We start from the raw sequence: 20,024 nt of genomic DNA on the forward strand, positions 1-20,024 counted from the left end.
TTCTTGATGTCATCCCACAACTCTTATGGTCTTCAGTCTTTAGTGTTTAATGCATCAAACCTGTTCTTCAGATGATCTCTAAATTCAGGTGGGATATATTCAACGTCATTTTTTGGCTCTCATGGACTTGTTTTAATTTTCTTCAGCTTCAGCCTGAACTTGCATATGAGCAACTGATGGTCTGTTCCACAGTCTGCCCCTGGCCTTGTTTTGGCTGATGATACGGAGCTTTTCCATGGTCTCTTTCTACAGATGTAGTCAATTTGATATCTGTGTATTCCATCTGGTGAGGACCATGAGTATAGTTTTTTTTTGTTTTTTTTTTTATGTTGTTTTAAAAAAATGTTTGCAACGAACAAGTCATTGATGGTGGTGGTGGTGGCTATGTGCCATGGAGTCAGTTCCAACTCATAATGACCCTGTACAGGGTTTCCGAGGCTATAAATCTTTACAGGAGCAGAAAGCCTCATCTTTCTCCTGCAGAGCAGCTGGTAGTTTCGAGCTGCTGACCCTGAAGTTAGTAGCCCAATTCGTAACCACTATACTACCAGAGTTCCTTGTGGTCTTGCAAAATTCTATCATGCAATCTCCAGCATAATTTCTATCACCAAAGCCATATTTTCCAACAGCTGATCCTTCCTCTTTGTTTCCAACCTTTGCATTCCAATTTTTTTTTATCAATTTCAGACTGATACAGTTGGTAGAATTCAACTTCATCATCACTGACTTTAGTGGTTGACATGTAAATTTGAATAATAGTGGTATTAACTGTGTTCCTTGTAAGCATCTTTATGTTATCCTATTACAAACAGCATTGTACTTCAAGATGGATCTTGAAATGTTCTTTTTGATGATTAATACAATGCCATTCGTCTTCAATTTATCATTCCTGGCATAGTAAACCATGTGATTGTCAGATTCAAAATGGCCAGCATCAGTCCATTTCAGCTCACTAATGCCTAGAATATTGATGTTTATGCATTCCATTTCATTTGTTGTTGTTGTTAGAACAACTCAGCAAAATAAAATTCCGGTTTATTGTTGGACAACAAACGATCTTTCACACATACATCAAAACAGGCCAATAACTAAATAAATAAACAACAACTTCATAGACAAAAGAAAGGAAAAGAAACCTTTTATCTTTGGCCTTTTTTAACCATCTCATACAAACCAACTACTTATAGTACAGCTAAGTACACACACAAAAATTTATTTTTGTTGTTGTTGTTTTTGCTTTTTTTACAAGATTTTTTTTTCTCCTTTGAGATTATTATGAACTTGGTCATACCAAGAACAGATATGATGTATTAGACACTAATGACAAAAGACCAGAAGATTCGTAGAGTGACATCAATAAGAGCATACAGGAAGGATGCAAAAGGTCATGAAAAAGACAGGAAAGAAGGAAAGTCCAATATGGATGTCAGAAGAGAATCTGAAACTTGCTCTCTATGCTAAAGTAATAGAAGAAATGAGGAAGTAAAAGCTGAACAGAAAATTTCAAAGGGTTGCTCGAGAAGGCAAAGTCAAGTATTATAAAGAAATGTGCAAAGACCTGAAATTAGAAAGCCTCTTGAGATGGTCTCTAAATTCAAGTAGGATGTGTTCAAGGTCATATTTTGTCTCTCATGGACTTGTGTGAATTTTCTTCAGCTTCAGTCTGAACTTGCAGATGAGTAATTAATGTCTGTTTCACAATCTGCCCCGGCCTTGTTTTGGCTGATGATGTTGAGTTTTTTCACTGTTGGCTTCCTAGAGATGTAATCAGTTTGATTCCTGTGTATTCCAACTGGTGATTTTCATGTGTTTATGATGTTTTAACGTTGTTTTAAAAACTTATTTACAATGAATAGGTCATTGATCTTGCGAAACTCTATCATGAGAAATATCATCAAAGCCATATTTTCCAACTACTGATTCTTCTTCGTTTCCAGTCTTCCCATTCCAAACACCAATAATTATCAATCTATCTTGATTGCATGTTTGATCAATTTCAGACTAAAGAAGTTGGTAGAATTTTTTAGGGATCGGTGCATAAATTTGAATACTAGTGGTATTATCTGGTCTTCCTTGGAGGCGTATGGATGTTATCCTATCACAGACTTCAAAATTGCTCTTGAAACTTTCTTTCTGATGATGAATGTAATACCATTTCTCTTGAATCCGTTCTTAATGGCATAGTAAACCATAGGATTTTCAGAATCAAAGTAGCCAGTACCAGTCCATTTCAGTTCATGCATTACATTCCATTTTTGATAACTTCCAAGTTTCTTAGATTCATACTTCCTACATTCCATGCTCTGATTATTAATGGATGTTTGCAGCTGTTTCTATTCATTTTGAGGTGTGCCCCATCAGCAAATGAAGGTCCCAAGAGTTTTACTCCATTCATGTCATTATGGTCAATTTACTTTAAGGAGGCAGCTCTTCCCCAGTCATGATTTGAACGCTTTCCACCCTGAGGGGCTCATCTTCAGGCCCTACCCCTGACAATGGTATGCTGCTATTCGTTAAATTTTCAGTAACTAACCATTCAGAAGCTGTCTGCCTTTCTTTCTTCCTAGTCTGTCTTACTCTGTAAACTTCCCACTTGCACACCATGGGTAACCACCATGGGTGACCCTCCTGGTATTTAACATGTCAGTGGTTTTAGTTTCAGCGTCACCCAAGACACCACAATATGACAAACTGACAGATGAGTAATGATTAAAGCCATTAAGGGAAATAAACAAAAGGAGAGCACGTTCCCTTTAAAAAATTAAAATTAAAGAATTATGGGGCCACAGACATATATGGGATCGGCCGTTGCCTGAACAGACATTATGGGATGCATGCCTGTGTGCCTCAGTAAAATTAAAGACAAGGAAAACCTCATGATGTTCCAGATTAGAAGAGACTATATTGTTGCTTTTGTGTTCCGTCAAGTCGATGCCAACTCATAGTGCCCCTATAAAACAGGGTAGAACGTCCCCAAAGGATTTCGTAGGCTATAGCCTTTACTGGAGCAAATTGCCACATCTTTTCTCTCATGGAGTCACTGATGGGTTTGAACCACTGACTTTTTGGTTAATAGCCAAGCACTTAACCATGACACCACCAGAGCTCCTGAAAGGAGACTAAGCCCAACTGAAAAAAGAGAGAAAACCCATTATCATCGATCCAATTCCAACTCATAATGAGCCAGTAGGACCCAGTAGAGCCGCCACATCTCTCTCATGGTGTGCCTGGTGGGTTTGAACTGCTGACCACTTGCTTAGCAGTTGAATGCTTAACTACTTATGCCACCAGGGTTCCTTTGAAGTAGCCTATAAAAACCCACTGCCCTCACTTCAATTCACACTCATAGTAATCCTATGGGTCAGAATAGAACTGCTTCACAGAGTTTCTGAGATTGTAATTCTTTGTAGGAGCAGATAACCTCATCTTTCTCCCACTGAGCAACCAATGGGAGAAAGATGAGGTTATCTGCTGATTAAAGATGAGATTATTTGGTGGGTTTGAACCACCGAAGTTGTGGTTAGCAGCCCAATGATTAACTCACTATACCACCAGGATTCCTTAAAGAGTCTATACAAACTCCATTAACCCCTCCCACAAAAAAAATACCCAAAACACTTGAAGGACCAGTTAATGTCAAAATGTTAAGTGATAATCAATATTGTCATAAGTAATTTTTCTTTTCCTTTTATGTTACTGTATTTTCTAAGTTTTCCACAAAGACTAGCTATGACTTTTATAAAGAGAAAAAAAAAACCCATAAAAGTGTAAGTTCTATTTACAAAAGCGAGATGGATGCCTGTGTTATAAACGACAGCCCCATGTACACCCTCAATGTCTGTCCCTGACATTGGCAGTGGCTTCTCTGTGCTTGGATGCATTACAGTCAAGAGTTCTTCAAGTAAAAAAGGAACCCTGACTGATTGTCCGAGGTTTCTGTCAGAGACCCAAACCCAAACCAGAAAGCAGCTGGCAGAGTTTAAGTTGCTTTTATGAAGCTCTTGCCAGGAAATGAGGGCAGTGTGTACAATAGCCACATTTATGAAATCTCTGCGGAGGAAGAATGCAAGTTCCTAACGGCTCTGAGGAAGTCAGAGGGGAGTCAGAAAGTTTGTGAAGCTGGCGCCAGCCCACTGCCATCCATCGGTCCTGACTCAGAGAGACCCTATAGGAGAGGAGAGAACTGCTCCTTAGAGTTTTCCTAGACTAAATCTTTACAGAAACAGACAACGGTATCTTTCTGTCACAGAATAGCTGGTGGGTTTGAACCACTAGCCTTTAGGTTAGCAGCCCAGTGCTTCTCCCACAACGCCATCAGGGCTCCTTGCTTGTTGTTGATGTTGTTAGGTACCGACTCATAGTGACAGAAACAGCAGAACGAAACACTGCCCGATCCTGGGTCAACCTCACTACTATTGCCACACTTGAGTCCATTGATGCAATGGGGGTAAAATGCCACAGAGCAACAGGGACTTGTGAGCCTCTCATTTCCTCACTCCTCCCTTCTCTCTGCAGCCTGCTGCACAAAACTGTGATCCTCACATTTGCCCAAGATCCAGAAGAGGAAGAGGGAACCCAGAAGAGGTAGGACCACAGCATCCCACTCCCAGCCTCGGCCAGGGCCACCTCCTTCATCAGATACCCAGAAGGCCTTAGCAAAGTCAAGGAGCCACAGAAAAGAAGCAGGCTGTGCAGCATGGCTGGAGCCTTAAAGGGGAGATGATCAAAGGACAGACTGCCTCACAGTGTCCAAGAGTCCCATGATACAGGATGGGAACCGCAGCTGGAGCAGGGAATGAGGTAGCCAGAGTGTGATGCTAGGAGGCTAAGGTCCTTCAGCCTAAAACCTGAACACTTCCTGGCCTTCGTTTATGAACTTCTGTCTCCCTTTGGCATGAAGACCCTTTGGGATGTTTACCTGCTCCAGGGTGACTTCCTGACCTGCCCAACTCCACTCAGGAACTCTTTGCTCCTTGGTGTCCATCTACAATCTCTTCTGTAGGGTCTGAACTGTTGATGGCTTAGTTGCCATCTCTTGATTTCCATCCCAGATCATCATTGATGATAATCATGGGACTAATAACAACAAAAACAGCTGCTGTTGAATCAGCTCTGACTCATGGAAACCCCATGTGTGTCAAATAGAACTGTAATCCATAAGGGGTCCAATGGCTGCTATTTCAGAAGCAGATCACCAGGACTCCCTTCCAAGATGCCTTCAGGTGGATTGAACTGCCGACCTTTCAGTTAACCTTAGCACCACCCAAGAACACTAATAATAATAACGGCCAATGTTAATAATTGAGCACTTACTACGCACCCAGCATCAAACTAAGGCAATGCATGTACATTATTCCATACCTTAAGGGATTTGTCCAAGGTCAAACAGCCAGGAAGCAGAGAAGCCAAATTAGAACCAAGGTGGTGGCCTGACTCTAGGCCATAGATGGACACTGAAAGGTGTGAATGGTGAGGCTGAGGAAGGACTTTGGAAATAGTTGAAGTGTTGGCTGAGCCTGGCCTTGTTGTGTGTTCCTCCAGGGCTGCATTTCTGGATAGCCTCATTCCCCAGATGCCCTCTGAGCTCCCCCTGAGTTCCAGAAGGATCAGGTACAGTGACCGCCTCCCAGCTCTGTGTATGGTTCCAGCTTCCCACTTCTTCTGCTCAAAGTCCATCCCAGGACCAAGTCCCAGTATTCCCTAGAGGATCATGACCTAGGAGATGCCACCTGAATCCCCTGCCCCTCTTTCATGCTTGGCCAGCCTCTCAGTCACTATGCCTTTCCCATCCAGAGGCCCACTTCCCATAGCATCTCTTACCTCAGCAGCTAAGGGTTGTGGGAAATTGGAAAAAAGGGAAAGGAAGAACTTGATCTTTCTTTCTTGATCCTGTAGCTTAGGCCTGGGAGCTCTAGCCTTCTCACTTATTCTGTCTGAATATCCTTCCTTCTCTGCCTGTCTTTCATATTTTCTGCTTCCCTGCCTCTGCCCTCTCCTGGTCTTCTTTGTCTCATCTGTCTGTCCTCCTCTCTCTCTTTCCCTCCCCGTCTCTCCACGTGTCTAAGCCTCTGACACTTCTTTGCCTGCATGTGACAGGAGTTCGTTCCTTCTTTATCCATCTTTCTGGGTGACTGCTGAGTCCCAGTTCCTCTTCTCCTGCACCCCTTCTTCTCTGTCTGTGTGTCTGGGGTGGTGGGGCTGCTCTCATCTCAATGTAGGAGACTGGTTCTGCCCCTCTGCAGGCTGACCCACTGTGGCTTCCAAGCCAAGCACCTAGAGGAACTCTGCAAGACACTGGGAAATTATCACCTCAGTGACCTCGAGTGAGTAGCTGCCAACTGGAAGGTGGGTGGGCCGAGAAGAGCAGTTCGCTGGTCTTAGTAGATATGGCTTTTTGTTTGTCTTGACAATTTATATCAGCCATTCTGTTCCTACTGAACAAGAAACACCTTAATGAATCTGGTGAAAGTTATGACACTTCCCTCCAAAATACAGATCCCTCACACTTGACATCGTCTGAGGCCCACACCTGACCCTCCAAGGGGCTCACAAACCTCAGTATAAGAATGTTCTGCTGAGATCTGGCCTGGCAGCCCTGCCTGTGTTCTCTGGTTTTAGAAGTTGATGGGGAGGGATGATACTTCCTCCCAGCACCCCTCACTAACATCTCCCCCTATTTGCCCTCACAGCTTATCAGACAACGCTCTAGGAGATGAAGGTGCTGCCCTGTTGGCTCAGCTGCTCCCAGGACTGGGTGCTTTGCAGTCCTTGAAGTGAGTAACTGGGTTTGGCAGAACCTCTGAGCTTTGTCCTGTTAACACGGAGGCTGTATGTGTGTGTGGGAGTGATCTGGGTTACTGCACAGACTACATCCGAAAATGACTGTACATAGCCTGATTCAGTGCCCTGCATGTGGTAAGATCATGGAAAACAGCAGCTAATACTATGACTCCAATTAATATAGAGAATGGCGGCTTTGACTCAGTAGTTCAGATTCTGAGTACAGGTACCTCTTCCTGAGGCCTGTCTGTGTTTTCACACTGGGTAGGGTGGCCTGGGTGGGAAGCATTGCATGATTGGTAGTTGGCAGCTATTCTAACCTTGGGGCACAGTGGGGCTATTTGAGGGACATAGGAGGAACACGATGGTGGTGGTGGTGTGTCATGGAGTCGGTTCCAACTCATAGCAACCCTGCATAGGGTTTCCAAGGCTGTAAATCTTTACAGGACCAAAGCCTCATCTTTCTCCCATGGAACCGCTGATAGTTCAAACTGCTGACCTTGAGGTTCGCAGCCCAACTCGTAACCACTGTGCTACATGGAGACACCCAAACAGGTGCCCAGGGCCCCCAGAGGGCTTTGAGTCCCTGACAGAGAGATGAGAGGTGTCCAGGTCCTAGAAAGAGTCACACATCGCAGAGCAGGGATAGACAAATTTGCAAATCAGGGTAGTACAGAGCCGTTGAGCAGTTACGAAGTGCTCCACCCATCAGAGGCTGAGCAGGGCCTAAATATTATAATATAAGGAACAGTAAAAAACAAAACAAACACCTCTGATTGGCTACCTAAAATAGCTCTTCTGATTGGCTGTTTTCAGTAAATCATTTAGGACATGCCCAGTCAAGTCCAACTTAGCTAGTCTACTTTCAACCACACACTTCCTGAGGGGAAACTACCTTGCTTACCGGTCAACAGTAATGGGCCACCTTTGCAGAAACAGAAGCAGAGCCTATGACAAAAAGAAGTCAGATCAGGCTTTGTGTGAGCCATTTTGGTTGTGCCAAGCATCTGGATCTGGGAGAGCCCTTACACACCAGGAAAATTAAAATTTGCTTGTAGCTAGCCCAAGGCCCATGGTGGTCTTGGGCCCCATATTCCCCTAACCTCTTACTCTCTGCAGTCTTGTAATTTAATGACTTTTTCTTTGACTTTGTGTTTTGTAAGTAAATACTAGGGGTCAATGGCGTGTGTGTGTGTGTGTGTGTGTGTGTGTGTGTGTGTCAGGGGCTTGAAGCTTCCCAGGACAGATTCTCAGCTGACTTATTCCCTCCCCCACCCAGCAACAGTGGCTACCCTCCACACTCTGTGGAGTCCTGGGAACATTTGAGGGAAAGACTAGGCTTCAAGGCAGGTGCCCTGGCATGAAAAAGATGCTGCAGGCACCTATGAGAGTCTGCATTTACCCTGTGGGTAACCTCCCATGCTTGAAGAATAGAATATTACAGAGCAAATAAAAAACAGAGGAAAGAAGAAAATGTCCCTGCTTTTTGACTAGGAGTCTCACATATTCATTACCCAGATTCATCACAGATCCAGGCACCACTAGATTCTAATCTGAGCTCCGTCAACAACATGCCTTGTAACTTTGGACAAGATCCAGCCTTTTTCTGGGTCTCAGTTTCCCCATATGTACAATGGAGAGTTGGAAGAGGTGCTCTCTGAGTACCTGGGGTTCAGTGAGCTCCTTCCCCTGTCCTGTGCTCTCACCACAAAGAGGATGCATTTGAGTCCTCGATGACCTCCCTCAATGTTGCTTCTTGTGATTCTCCAGCCTCAGTGAGAACAGCTTATCCCTGGATTCTGTATTCAGTTTGGTCCAGCCCTTCTCTACTCTGGAATGGATTCTTCATTTAGACATCAGGTGAGCGTGCTTCTTAGCCTCTGCGCCCACCTCATGCACTAGGAGCAGATGCCATCAGTTCCCATACCTGCCAGTTCACCGGGTATTATCCCCAGACCTCCACACAATATTGGGTCCAGTGCATATGCAAGGGATGTCCAATGGGTAGATGGATGGATGTGGCCCAGACACACTCATTTCTCCAAATTCACCATGGTGCGTGATTCATTACCACTACCTCTGGAGTGTTCCTGGAGACTTAAGAAATCAGGAACTCCCTATAATGCATGAATCTTTTCTAGTAAGTATGTATTAGTAAGAATAAAATTGGGAGCTCCGTGGTGGCCACTGGGTGTTTAGGTACCCACCTTAATTGTGGGGTCACTAGAAATGATAAGACAACACCCAGCCAAGTAGCCCAGCTCCATCCACTACACGCGTATCAACCATGGTTTCAGGTGAAGTCTACCGGTTCTCCCCTGAGGATTCACCAGAGCAGAGGAGGCATAGCAAATTGACCAGTTTGGGGCAGGCCACTGAATCTCTCCATGCCTCAGTTTCCTCATCTGTAAAATGGAGATAAGAATACTTCCTTATCTCATGGTACTATTACGAAAATCAAATGAGATAATGTTGGTGGTGTGGTTTGTATATGCCTTCATCATTTTTGTTGTTGAAAATGGGCCACCTCCAGGTACTCCTTGAACAAGCCACTCCTTCACTTCCTGTCGCTGCCTGGGAAGTGAGGCCTTACTTAGCCTTTTCTCAGACAACTGCCTCTTCTCTGTTTCCAGCTTAAAAAGTCAGTGCTTCCTCCTGAGAGGAGACCTGGGACACAGGTGAGGTGGGAACATTCTGGGGTGGGCTCCCCTCCCCTGCATTTACATGTTGGCCGCTGTTAGCCCTAGAGTTAGCCCGGGTCAGGCATATGAAAATGAATTGCTCTTTCTATAATTCCCCACCCCATCATGTAAATTTCCTGTAACTCTCTGACTTAAATCTTTCTTGGAAGAAGACCGTGAGGATGGGAGGGAAGGAGGAAGAAGATGGTGGTGTTGGTGCTAAGTCCAGGTTAGCACCTGCGGCTGTGGGGAGGGCAGGAGCGAGCAGTCATGTTGCTGCTCTTGGGGACTTTGACTGACTCATGGCACATATGAGTCACTATCCTTTCACACTGCATTGCTGAAGCCAAGAAGCGTTGGCACTCTGAAATTGTTTTCCACATCTTTGCAGTAAATGGTGAATAGCTTTAGTTCCTCAGGGGTGCTCCAGGCTGCCCCTAGTGTGGCTGGGTAACCTGGTCTCACTGAAACCTTGGTAAGTACAAAAGGTGTCCTAATGCCAGGCCAGCTGGACAGACTGAATTCATAGCTAGTGTGTCAAGGTTGACATGTGGGGGAAATGTTGCTATATCTGTCTGTCTGCAGTCAGGGCATGGCCAAAGGCCAGGTGGCCTTGCTTTCCTGACTGGGATCTCTGTTTCTGGGAACCCTCTGTGTTCTAAAAGTCAGAGGAATCCAATTATAGGAAGATGGAAGTCATTGAATGCTGAGTCATTGGTTAAAGAGGAGTGGCTCTTCCTGACCACACCCCATGCATGTCTCCCTCACTCCAGGACTTGCCCTCTCTGGGCCTCAACTTTCCATCTGTATAATGAGAGGCTAGACGAAGAACCTAGTAACCTGTCTGTCTCTCAGACTCCTTCCAGTCCTGACTAGGATTTCAGTCTAGGATTCCAATATGGATGATTTAAATTTTTCTTTCAAAACGATTTCTCCATTCCCAGGAATATACTGGCTGGTGAATCTTTGGCAGAGTGCACAACTGGAGCCCTGTTCTTAGGGTACAGTCAGCGCTGTGTCCCCAAGAGCTTTCGGTACAGTCTCTGTTACATCTTTGTGGGTAACCACCATGGGCTGAGAGGGGTCAGAGATCAGCTCCCTCTTTAGATCTTTACCCTCTCAGAGTGAGAAGAACCAAGGGGCTGAGAGTAAGAGTTTGGGAAAATCCATTGAGAGAGGGGATATGAAAAATGGGTGATTTGGTGGGGGTTGTTTATGACCTATTAGGGAGTTCAGAGAAAATTTAGGAAGAAATTTCACATATCTCTGAAGAAAGTAGGGCAGTCAACTGTTTCTGCCTCTGAGGTACCACTTTTCTGTAAGAAGTGGACCTGCCTCCCACCCCAAATACTGTAGAAAGAATGCTAGCTACCTTTGCTTGAGGCCTGAGCTGGGAGAATTATCACCCCTGCCCCTAGCTGGGCTTTCCACAATCCGGGTCTTAATCTCCTCACATCCCTACAAAAAGACTATACACTGAGGCCTGAGGAGAAGAAGATAGAGAGACAAACGTGTGACAGGAAGAGCAGCATAGAGGGCTTGGGCAGGAAGCTTTTCAGTGGCACTGGAGCAGATGGGGAGAAAGAGGCAGAGTGAGGTGAAGGAAAGGCATTTAGCTTTTAGTGTAAAGGTAATGAGGAGCCACTGAGAGTTTTATGCAGGAGGAAGGCCTGGTCAGATTTGCAGTTAAAAGGGGAGGCAGTACAGAGTGGAAATGGACTGTCGAAGGCAAAAGTGGAAGCCCAAAGGATTTTAACGTGGTCCCAGTCTGAGGCCCATGTGGAGGACTTCAGTAGCTGGGCCAGGACAGCTAGACACTTGGGGCCTTTACTGTCGCTGTCAGAGTAGTGGGAATGGTGGCTGTTGGGAGGAGACTGGGAAGAGGAGGGCGCGCCCTGCAGGGAGGTCAGGAGCCTCCTTTGATCCCCTGCCCTGTCCAACTGTCCTTTTCCAGCCTCAGGGAGTGTCCACTGGAACCTTCTAGTCTCATCCGCCTCTGGGAAGCCCTGGAGAAGTGCCCAGGGCCTTTGGAAATTGAGTAAGTAGATGACAGAGCCCTGTGGGAGCCTCTGGAAGGGTTTCCGGGTTAAAGGTCAGGTGGGCCCTCCCTCTGCCTGCCCTCCAGACCCCACTGGCCTGGGAGTAGAAGGTAGGGTGCCTCCCGATAGCATCCCATCTCAGGTGTCTCACTCCACTCTCAGGGGACACAATGCTGACCCAGGGGTCTCCCCCACCCTCAACTCAAGGAGCAGGGAGCCCAGTCTGCCCCCATTCCCAGAGCCTCACCAGGCACCCGTTTGGATCTACCTCTGAGACTGGAGTTTATCATTTCTGAGGGCTCTCCTGTTGGGGCCCTCGGAAGATACCATCTCAACCACCAAGAACCCTTATCTGTGACCAGAGACTGGGCTTGGAATCAGGCCCAGTCAGCCTGGGCCTCAGCTTTCCTGTTGGCAAAGCAGACCTTTCCTTTTGTTGTCATTGTGATCATTTTATTTCAATGTTGTTGTTGTTGTTGTTAAGTGCCGTCGAGTCGGTTCCAACCCATAGCGACCCTGTATAGGGTTTCCAAGGAGAGGCTGGTGAGCTTGAACCACCAATCTTGTTGTTCAAACAGCTTTCTAGTCTGGCGCATTAACCCACAGCGCCACACCAGAACTCATAATGACCCCCAAATAAAGAAATCCAAATCAAAATTGTCACACCTAAAGAACCCCTTCAAATTAATAGTGTCATTTGTCCACGTGACCTCCTACTCCTGGTCTCCTTGCATATTTAATTGTCACCTTTTTGTAGCCATGACTAGTTGCCTTCCTTCCACAAGACTATCTTCACACCATATCACATGCATTGTTCCATTTTGCTACAGTCTTCTCTTTCTTGCTTTCTGGTTCCCATCGCCAATGTCCTCCCAGCCCTTCTGGTGAGTTAATTCCTGTTGTCCACCGGGGTAGGTCCTTCTAGGCCTTTCTCCCTTTCAAGCATTCAAACCTGGAGAGAGGGGTTTGACATTGTTTAACAGACATGGGATCTTACTAGGTAATTTCTCTACAACTCGTTTTTGTCCATAACATGGCTTTTCCTGAATATCAAGACATGTGGATCCAATTAAGTATTTTTCACTGTGGTAAGACATTGTTAAGGAGCTCTGGTAGCATAGTGGTTACGAATCGGGCTGTGAGCCGCAAGGTCAGCAGTTCAAAACTACCAGCTGTTCCGCGGGAGAAAGATGAGGCTTTCTGCTCCCATAAAGATTCCCAGCCTCGGAAACCCTGTACAGGGTCACTATGAGTCGGAATCGACTCCACAGCACAGAACAACAAGACATTGTTGTTGTTAGGTTGCCATCGAGTCGGTACTGACTCATAGTGACTCTATGTATAACAGAACGAAACACTGCCTGGTCTGGGCCAACCTCACAATTCTTGCCACACTTGAGCTCATTGATGCTGCCACTATGCCAATCCATCTTGCTGGGGATCTTCCTCTTTTTCTCTGACCTTCTACCCTAACAAACATGATATCCTTCTCCAGCAACTGGTCCCTCCTGACAATATGTCCGAAGTATAAGAGATGAAGTTGTGGTAAGACATGTATAATATAAAAGTTACCATGTTAATCATTTTTAAGTGTGCAATTTAGTGGCATTAAGTGGTACTGTAGGATCAGCACTGGACTACTAACCACAAGGTCTACAGTTCCACACCACCAGCCGCTCCTCCAAAACCTGATCCAGAATTGCTATGAGACAGAAGTGACTCGATGGCACTTAACAACAACAAATACACTCACAACATTGTGTAACCATCACTACTATATATTTCCCCAGTTAATTTTTTAATGAAACTATATTAGATTAGTCTTAGACTTGGTTTAAAGAAAATCTGTGAAGATAATAGGGAATTTCTGCAGACTGCTAACATACAACATCGTTTCCTCTATCAACCAAGGTAGATTTGTCGCAACTAAGAAACCAACATTAAGACAGTGTTAGTTACTAAACTCTAGACATTATGTACTGCAGTACAAGCACTGGACTGCTAACTACAATGTCAGCTGTTCAAACTTACCACCCACTCCTTGGGAACCCTATGCAGGCTAACTGTGAGTTGGAACGTATTCAACAACGCTTGACAACAACAACAAATTTTATGAACATTTTCCCTATTTTTTCCACTAATGCACTTTCCAGGATCCAAGATCCCACCCAGTTAATCGTGTGTCATTAGGCTCCTTGGTCTGTGACAATTTCGCATTCTTCCCTTGTTTCGCTTGTCCTTGACAGTTTTGAAGCATTTATAGAATGTCCTCAGTTTGGGATTAACTGATGTTTTTCTCATGACTACACTGTGGTTATAAGTTTTGGGGGAAAACACCACAGACGTGAGTTGTCCTGCTCGTCATATCAGATATTCTCAGTATGGCTTTCACTAGTGATGTTGACCCTGAGCCCCCGGCCACATGGTGTTGTTCAGCTTTCTCCACTGTAAAATGATTATGGATTTCAACTGCTGACCTGTGGTTAGCAGTGCACTACTTACCCCACAGTGCTACCAGGGATCCTTTAACCAAAAGATATGGACCTTATTATTATTATCATTATTTACATAACCACAAAATTATCAACAGAGCTAAAATACCAGTATTTCCTTAATCATCAAGTACCCAGTCAATGTCCTCCTTTCTGGTTGTCTCAGGTGTTTTTCACGGTGTGTTTATTGGTCCACCTCCACAGTATGAATGTGGAACTCCCACCCTCTGGAGTAAAGATGAACACTCAAGATGAAGAGTGAGCAGCTCTTCCATTATTCATCTTACACATTGTGCCTCTCCCACTCCCCCTTCCTCACTCTGGTGGACCTACTTCACAGGATGGTCCATGATCTAATTTGGAGAACCCTTCACAGAAGACCCCAGCCTCATGCTTCACTGGCTTTAATATTGTTATTTAGTGTCGTCCAGTTGGTTCCGACTCATAGCGACCCTGTGTTGGGTCTCTGAGGAGCGACTGGTGGGTTTAACAGTCCAATGCTTATTCTACACCACCACACCAGGACTCTTGGCAATGCACAATTCATAGCAGCATAGTATAGGCTCTGGAAAGTTCCACAGCAAGGAAAATTACTGAATTTGGTTTCGCTCAGCAGTTTCCAAACATACATGGCCTTTGTCTTCCGTCACCCTGCAATGGTATCTCAAGGCCCCAGTGTTTGGAGGGAACGTTTGAGGCAACACTGGCTTAGGGCCTGTCTCCAGAAGGCTCTGGGTGTGAGACCATGTGCCCAGCTCCTCTCCGCCCCTGCCCCCCCACCCCTTAATTCAGATGTTTTTATCCACAGGTTGTCCTGTGAGTTCCTGAGTGATGAGAGCCTAGAAACCCTACTGCACTGTTGCCCCCGGCTCCCCCAGCTGAGCCTGCTGAAGTAAGACTTGGTCTTCCCCTGGTCATTGCAAAGCCATCCCATCTTCCAACTTCCCCCTTCCCTGAGGACAGATTCATTGCTTCATGGCTACAACTGGGGCTCCAGTTTGCTTCCAGCTCCACCTTAATGCTTCATCAACCTTGGAAGTTGTTTGACCCCTCTGAACCTTCATCTCCTAATCTAACAAATGGAATGAATAGTCCCCAACCCCTTTTTGCACTCTTTCCAGGGTTCCAACTCAGACAGGACAGTGACCCTAAAAGTACCTTGAAGGACACAAAGCCTGTGACATATGGAAAGTCATAAGCGCCCTCATTCCACGCTCCCACCCCGTGGAAGAGATTTTGTAGACGTAGGTTGTGTATATGTCACAACGGTGTTTTAAAGGTCACCATCAAACTGTGTAAAGGGAGAATTTAAGCAATGAACCCCAAAGTATTTAAAACTCTATTTTCTAATTTCAGCTTGGACTGGTTAGAATTTAAAAAGGATTTATTTAAATATTCCTCTAGCAGGATGGGAGGGGTGAAGCAGCTGCAGCTGAGATGGAAAAATACAACAGGAAATTAATCATAACATTAACAGCAGCAGCATCGGTCCTAATGCTGAGACTTTCTGGGATGCCTAAGACAGCTCACATCACACCCAAGGTCCTCTGGGCCAGGGGCGGGAGGGAAAAGAAGGTGAGCAGGTACAACACAGCCCTCACCCGCCAGGAGAGGAAGGGTTCCTTTGGACACAAAAGATGATAGTTAGTTAAAATGAGGTAGGAAACCTCAGACCAGAGAGGGCCTTCTGTATGTCTAAGTCACACAGCATCAGCCCTCAACTTCTTGGTCATCAAGTGGCCAGACTGACCCTCACCTGGGCTTTGATTTTGGTTTACTTAACCCATCATTTTTGCACTAGACCTACTATGTGCCCGGCACTATTTGGAGTACAGGAAATACCACAGAGGAAAAAACTGTCTATGCGCTTGTCTTCTGGAACTTACCTTGTAGTAGAGGGAGCTGGACAATACCAACCAAAATCCAACCCCACACTGTGGGTTCATAGCCACTCCACAGGACACAGGGGAACAGCCCCTCAGGGTTTCCCAGGCTGAAATCTCTATGGAAGCATACTGCCATAGCTTTCTTTTGGGGAGAAGCTGTAGGGTTTGAACACCGACCTTTTGGTTATCAGCCAAATGCTTAACCACTGTGCCACCAGGGCTCCTAACTGGAAATCAGCAAAATCAAATCAAATAAGGTGAATTTGGACAGTGGTAAGGTATTTTCCCAAGTGATGTGGTGGTGAGTGTCTGGGGAGGTGACTTAGACAATGGCAGGGAAGTCAGGGAGTGCCTCTGAGGAGACTCTGAACTGGATGGTCTGAAGGAAAAGGAGGCAGCCCTTGTGGAGAGCAGGAAACAGCATTTCAGACAAAGGGAACAGCATGGGTAAGGCCCTAAGGCTCAGCTTGGAAGGGCCTCAAGGAGCAGGGAGGAGACTAAAGTCAAGGGCACACAGTGGCTGGCAGTCCTGGGAGAGGAGATGGAATTATGGGTAGGGGCTGGGTCACCCAGGGCTGGTCACCGTGGGAAGGAGTTTGGGTTTTCATCCCAAGGAACTTTTATCCTGTGTGTGGTATGTGTGCATATGTGTGTGGTGTGTGCATGTGTGCATGTAGGATGTTCACGTGTACATGTGTGTGTACATGTGTGTTGTGTATGTGTGTACATATGTGGGGTGTGTCTGCATGTTTGTGCATATGGTGTGTGCATGTGTGTGGTATGTATGTGAACATGGGGGTGTTTGCATGTGTGTGTGTGTGTTTATGGGGGTGTGAGTGTATGTTTGTGTATGTAGTGTGTGCGTGTGCAGCAATGTGTGTATACAGTGCTGTGTGCATACATGCATTGTGCTGTGTGTGCATGTGTGTTCTTTTGGGATATATGCATGACTGTGCATGTATGTAGTGTCTGTGTATGCGTGCATTGTGTATGTGTGTGTGCATTCATGCACATGTGGGTGCATATCTGTGGTATGTGTATATGTTTGTGTGTGTGCTTGTGGGTGTGTCTGTGTGCATGTGTGGGGGCGGTGTATGTGTCCAGGGAATAGCATCCTGCAGTGCCCAGAAGAGTCCTCACAACAAACTTTGGTTTACTTAACCCATAATTTTTGCACTAAACCTACTACTACCCAGCTCCAACCCACACTAGTGCTGAGGTTGGGAAACTACTCTAGAGGCCTGGAACTTCCTGCTTACTCTCATTAAGGACTCACCTGTTAAGTCTTTTTTCAGGGAAAAATAAGAGTAATAATGACAGCAAGCTAGGCTGTTCTCAAACTTGGTTCATTAAATCCTCATGGCATCCTGGGAGGACGGCATTCCACAGTTAAGCCTGTTTCCCAGACAAGGAAACTGAGGGATGTCCAAGATGCCATAGCCAGTGAGCAGACCTAAAAGTCAAACCCAGGTCTGTTTCACCTCCTGCACCCGTGCCTTCTTCCCATTGGTTCGTGGACCCGGGCGATTCCCTCCAGCCTGCCCAGGTCCCTTGTCCATTGGCCTTGCTTGACTGTGATTTGCTGATATAGGACCTGACTCTTGCTTTTTTAGACTGAGTCAGATGAGACTGCCTCCAAGGAGCCCCTTGCTGCTGGCCAACATCTTCAGTTTGTGTCCTCGGACTCAGAAGTTGGAGCTCAGGTGGGCAGTGGCCTGGACCACTGGGACAAGAGTTCTAGAGCATTGTGTCTGGGGTGGAATAAAGGTGGTAGGGTCCAAGCCAGAGACTGTGCTTCAGGGGGAGGGGTGGCTGCCTCCTGGGGGCATCTTCAGGCTGTGGCAAATGTGGGCTGACCTCAGTGCTATCTCCTCCAGGTCCCTGAGTCATGTATCCGTGCACTTCAGGTCCAGTGAGGAGCAAGAAGATGTGAGCTGTGGGTAAGTGACCTCATCAGACCCTGGCAGCCAGGGGTCACTGGGGGTGAGTAGACATGACCTCCAAGGTATCCAGAACAAAGCAAGGACTATCTGACCCACGCAAAGTCATCCAAGGTGTTTTTAACATGAAGAAACAGGCCCAGAGAGAGGTAGTCTTTTGTTCAAGGGCATACAGCGAGTCCATGTCAGGGAGAAATAGAACACAGGAAGCCTGGGAATATGAAGGGGTTTTGCCACATTCCCACCAGGCTTTAAATTCCAGCTCCACAGAGGACCTTGGACCCATTGCTTAACTGCTCTGGCTCTAGGATTCCGTAGTTGTAGAAAGGAATCACTATATTGCAGGGAGCCAAAAAGGATTCAGGAAAGTGACGTGTAGAACATCACTCAGATGTGAATGACTTTGCCCTTGCTGACTCTGGACCAATGCTCTGGATCAGATGAGAAGGAGGAAGACATTGTAATGGGGTCAAGATAAGGGACCTACTGTTGTCGAGTCAGTTGCAACTTGTAGACCCTGCAGGACAGGGTAGAACTGCTCTATAGAGTTCCTAAGATTAACTCCTTACAGAAGCAGACAACTTCATCCTTCTCCCAAGGATAAGGGAGAAGGGCTGCAATTCAGAGAGGATGCCACTGGTTAACATTGAGACCTTAAGCTAGTCCTTTCTCCTCTTTAAACCCAGGTTCCTCAGCATGAAATACAAGAAACGAAATAGATAACATTTAGTTAACTTTTGCTGAGAGCTGCTGAACTACAAGGCACCTAGCTTAGAGCTTTATGCATATTGACTCATACAAGATCACACAGCAGGAAGTGGTGATGTCGAATATGAATTCAGGCAGTCTCATCTTCCTAGCCCAATAGTGGGCAAACGTTTTCTGTAGAGAGTTAGCAAAACAAAACAAAAAAACCCCATAGTTGCTGTGAAGTCAACCCCAACTCAGGGTAACCCCACATATGCCACAATAGGCTGATTTCTCAAAAGTAGATTTTCAAGTCTTTCTTCCAAAGTATCTCCGGGTGGACTGAACTGTTTTGGTTAGTAGGCAAGCATGGTAGCCATTTGCATCACCCAGGGTAGTAAATATTTTTTACTACCAGGCCATGTGGTCTCTTATCTCTTTTTAATTCTGCTGTTATGACTTGAAAGCAGACCTAGATAATACATAAACAAATGCATATGACTGTTTCAATAAAACTGTATTTATGAACCATAAAATTTGAATTTCATATAATGTTGATATGTCATGAGATGGTACTCTTTTTTTATTTTTATTATTTTTTAAAACTTTTACTGTGAATTGTGTGAAGGCTTACAGAGCAGATCATCAGTTTTGCATTCAACAAATCATATACTTTGCTTCATTGTTGTTGTTGTTGTTAAGTGCCATCGAGTCGGTTCCGACCCATAGCGACCCTGTACAGGGTTTCCGAGGGTGTAAATCTTTACGGGAGTAGAAAACCTCATCTTTCTCCCGCGGAGCGGCTGGTAGTTTCGAGCCGCTGACCTTAAGGTTCGCAGCCCGATTCATAACCACTACACTACCAGAGCTCCTTTGCTTCATTACCTGGTTGCAATCCCCTCCCTGTCCCAACAGTTGACAGCATTTACCTCTATTCACTTTACCCACTACGTTCCTGCCAGTGTCTCCTGCTCCCTTCACCTTTCCTCTGCTAAGCTCCCTCTTGTATATTGCCTGCCCTGTCACCCATGTTAGCGTGTCTGTCCTCTAGCCCATGAGCAATTGCCCTCCTCCTAACCCCTGCAATCATCATAGATGGTTTCTTTTATTTTTAAAAAAACTGAAACTTTTATTTTTAACTTTTTACAATGTTGGTCTCATACAATGTTTGTCCTTTTTTGGTTGACTAGTTTCACTCAGCATAATGTTCCCTAGGTTCAACCGTGTTGTGAGGTGTTTCACAGATTCATCATTATTCTTTAGCATTTTGTAGTATTCTGTTGTAGTGTGTATGCACCAAAATTTGTTTAACCATTCTTCTGTTGATGGGCATTTAGGCTGTCGCCATCTTTTTGATGTGTCACTTCTAGACAGCATATTGAAGGATCCTGTTTTCCATTCTGCTCTTTATGTCTTTTGACTGGTACATGAAATCCATTTACATTCAGTGTAATTATCAATAGATATGAGTTGATTGCTGTCATTTTTGTGTGTGATTATTTGTTTCTATGCTGAGTTC

The 20,024-nt window shown here is 45.4% G+C and overlaps 1 protein-coding gene across 1 annotated transcript in view; it reads left to right on the plus strand.

The window, feature by feature from the left end:
• Nucleotides 1-20,024, plus strand: part of NLRC5 (NLR family, CARD domain containing 5) — a 73,867-nt gene that overhangs the window by 21,566 nt on the left and 32,277 nt on the right. Inside the window, exons 13-24 of the mRNA XM_006863619.1 lie at nucleotides 4,516-4,584; nucleotides 5,542-5,610; nucleotides 6,243-6,323; nucleotides 6,690-6,773; nucleotides 8,551-8,640; nucleotides 9,414-9,458; nucleotides 10,406-10,495; nucleotides 11,416-11,499; nucleotides 14,801-14,884; nucleotides 17,492-17,581; nucleotides 17,756-17,818; nucleotides 19,218-19,220. Of these exons, the coding sequence (XP_006863681.1) occupies nucleotides 4,516-4,584; nucleotides 5,542-5,610; nucleotides 6,243-6,323; nucleotides 6,690-6,773; nucleotides 8,551-8,640; nucleotides 9,414-9,458; nucleotides 10,406-10,495; nucleotides 11,416-11,499; nucleotides 14,801-14,884; nucleotides 17,492-17,581; nucleotides 17,756-17,818; nucleotides 19,218-19,220 (852 nt within the window). The remainder of the gene's footprint in view (nucleotides 1-4,515; nucleotides 4,585-5,541; nucleotides 5,611-6,242; nucleotides 6,324-6,689; nucleotides 6,774-8,550; nucleotides 8,641-9,413; nucleotides 9,459-10,405; nucleotides 10,496-11,415; nucleotides 11,500-14,800; nucleotides 14,885-17,491; nucleotides 17,582-17,755; nucleotides 17,819-19,217; nucleotides 19,221-20,024) is intronic.

This window comes from Chrysochloris asiatica, unplaced genomic scaffold (assembly GCF_000296735.1).
Source record: "Chrysochloris asiatica unplaced genomic scaffold, ChrAsi1.0 scaffold00055, whole genome shotgun sequence".
Classification (NCBI taxonomy): domain Eukaryota; kingdom Metazoa; phylum Chordata; class Mammalia; order Afrosoricida; family Chrysochloridae; genus Chrysochloris; species Chrysochloris asiatica.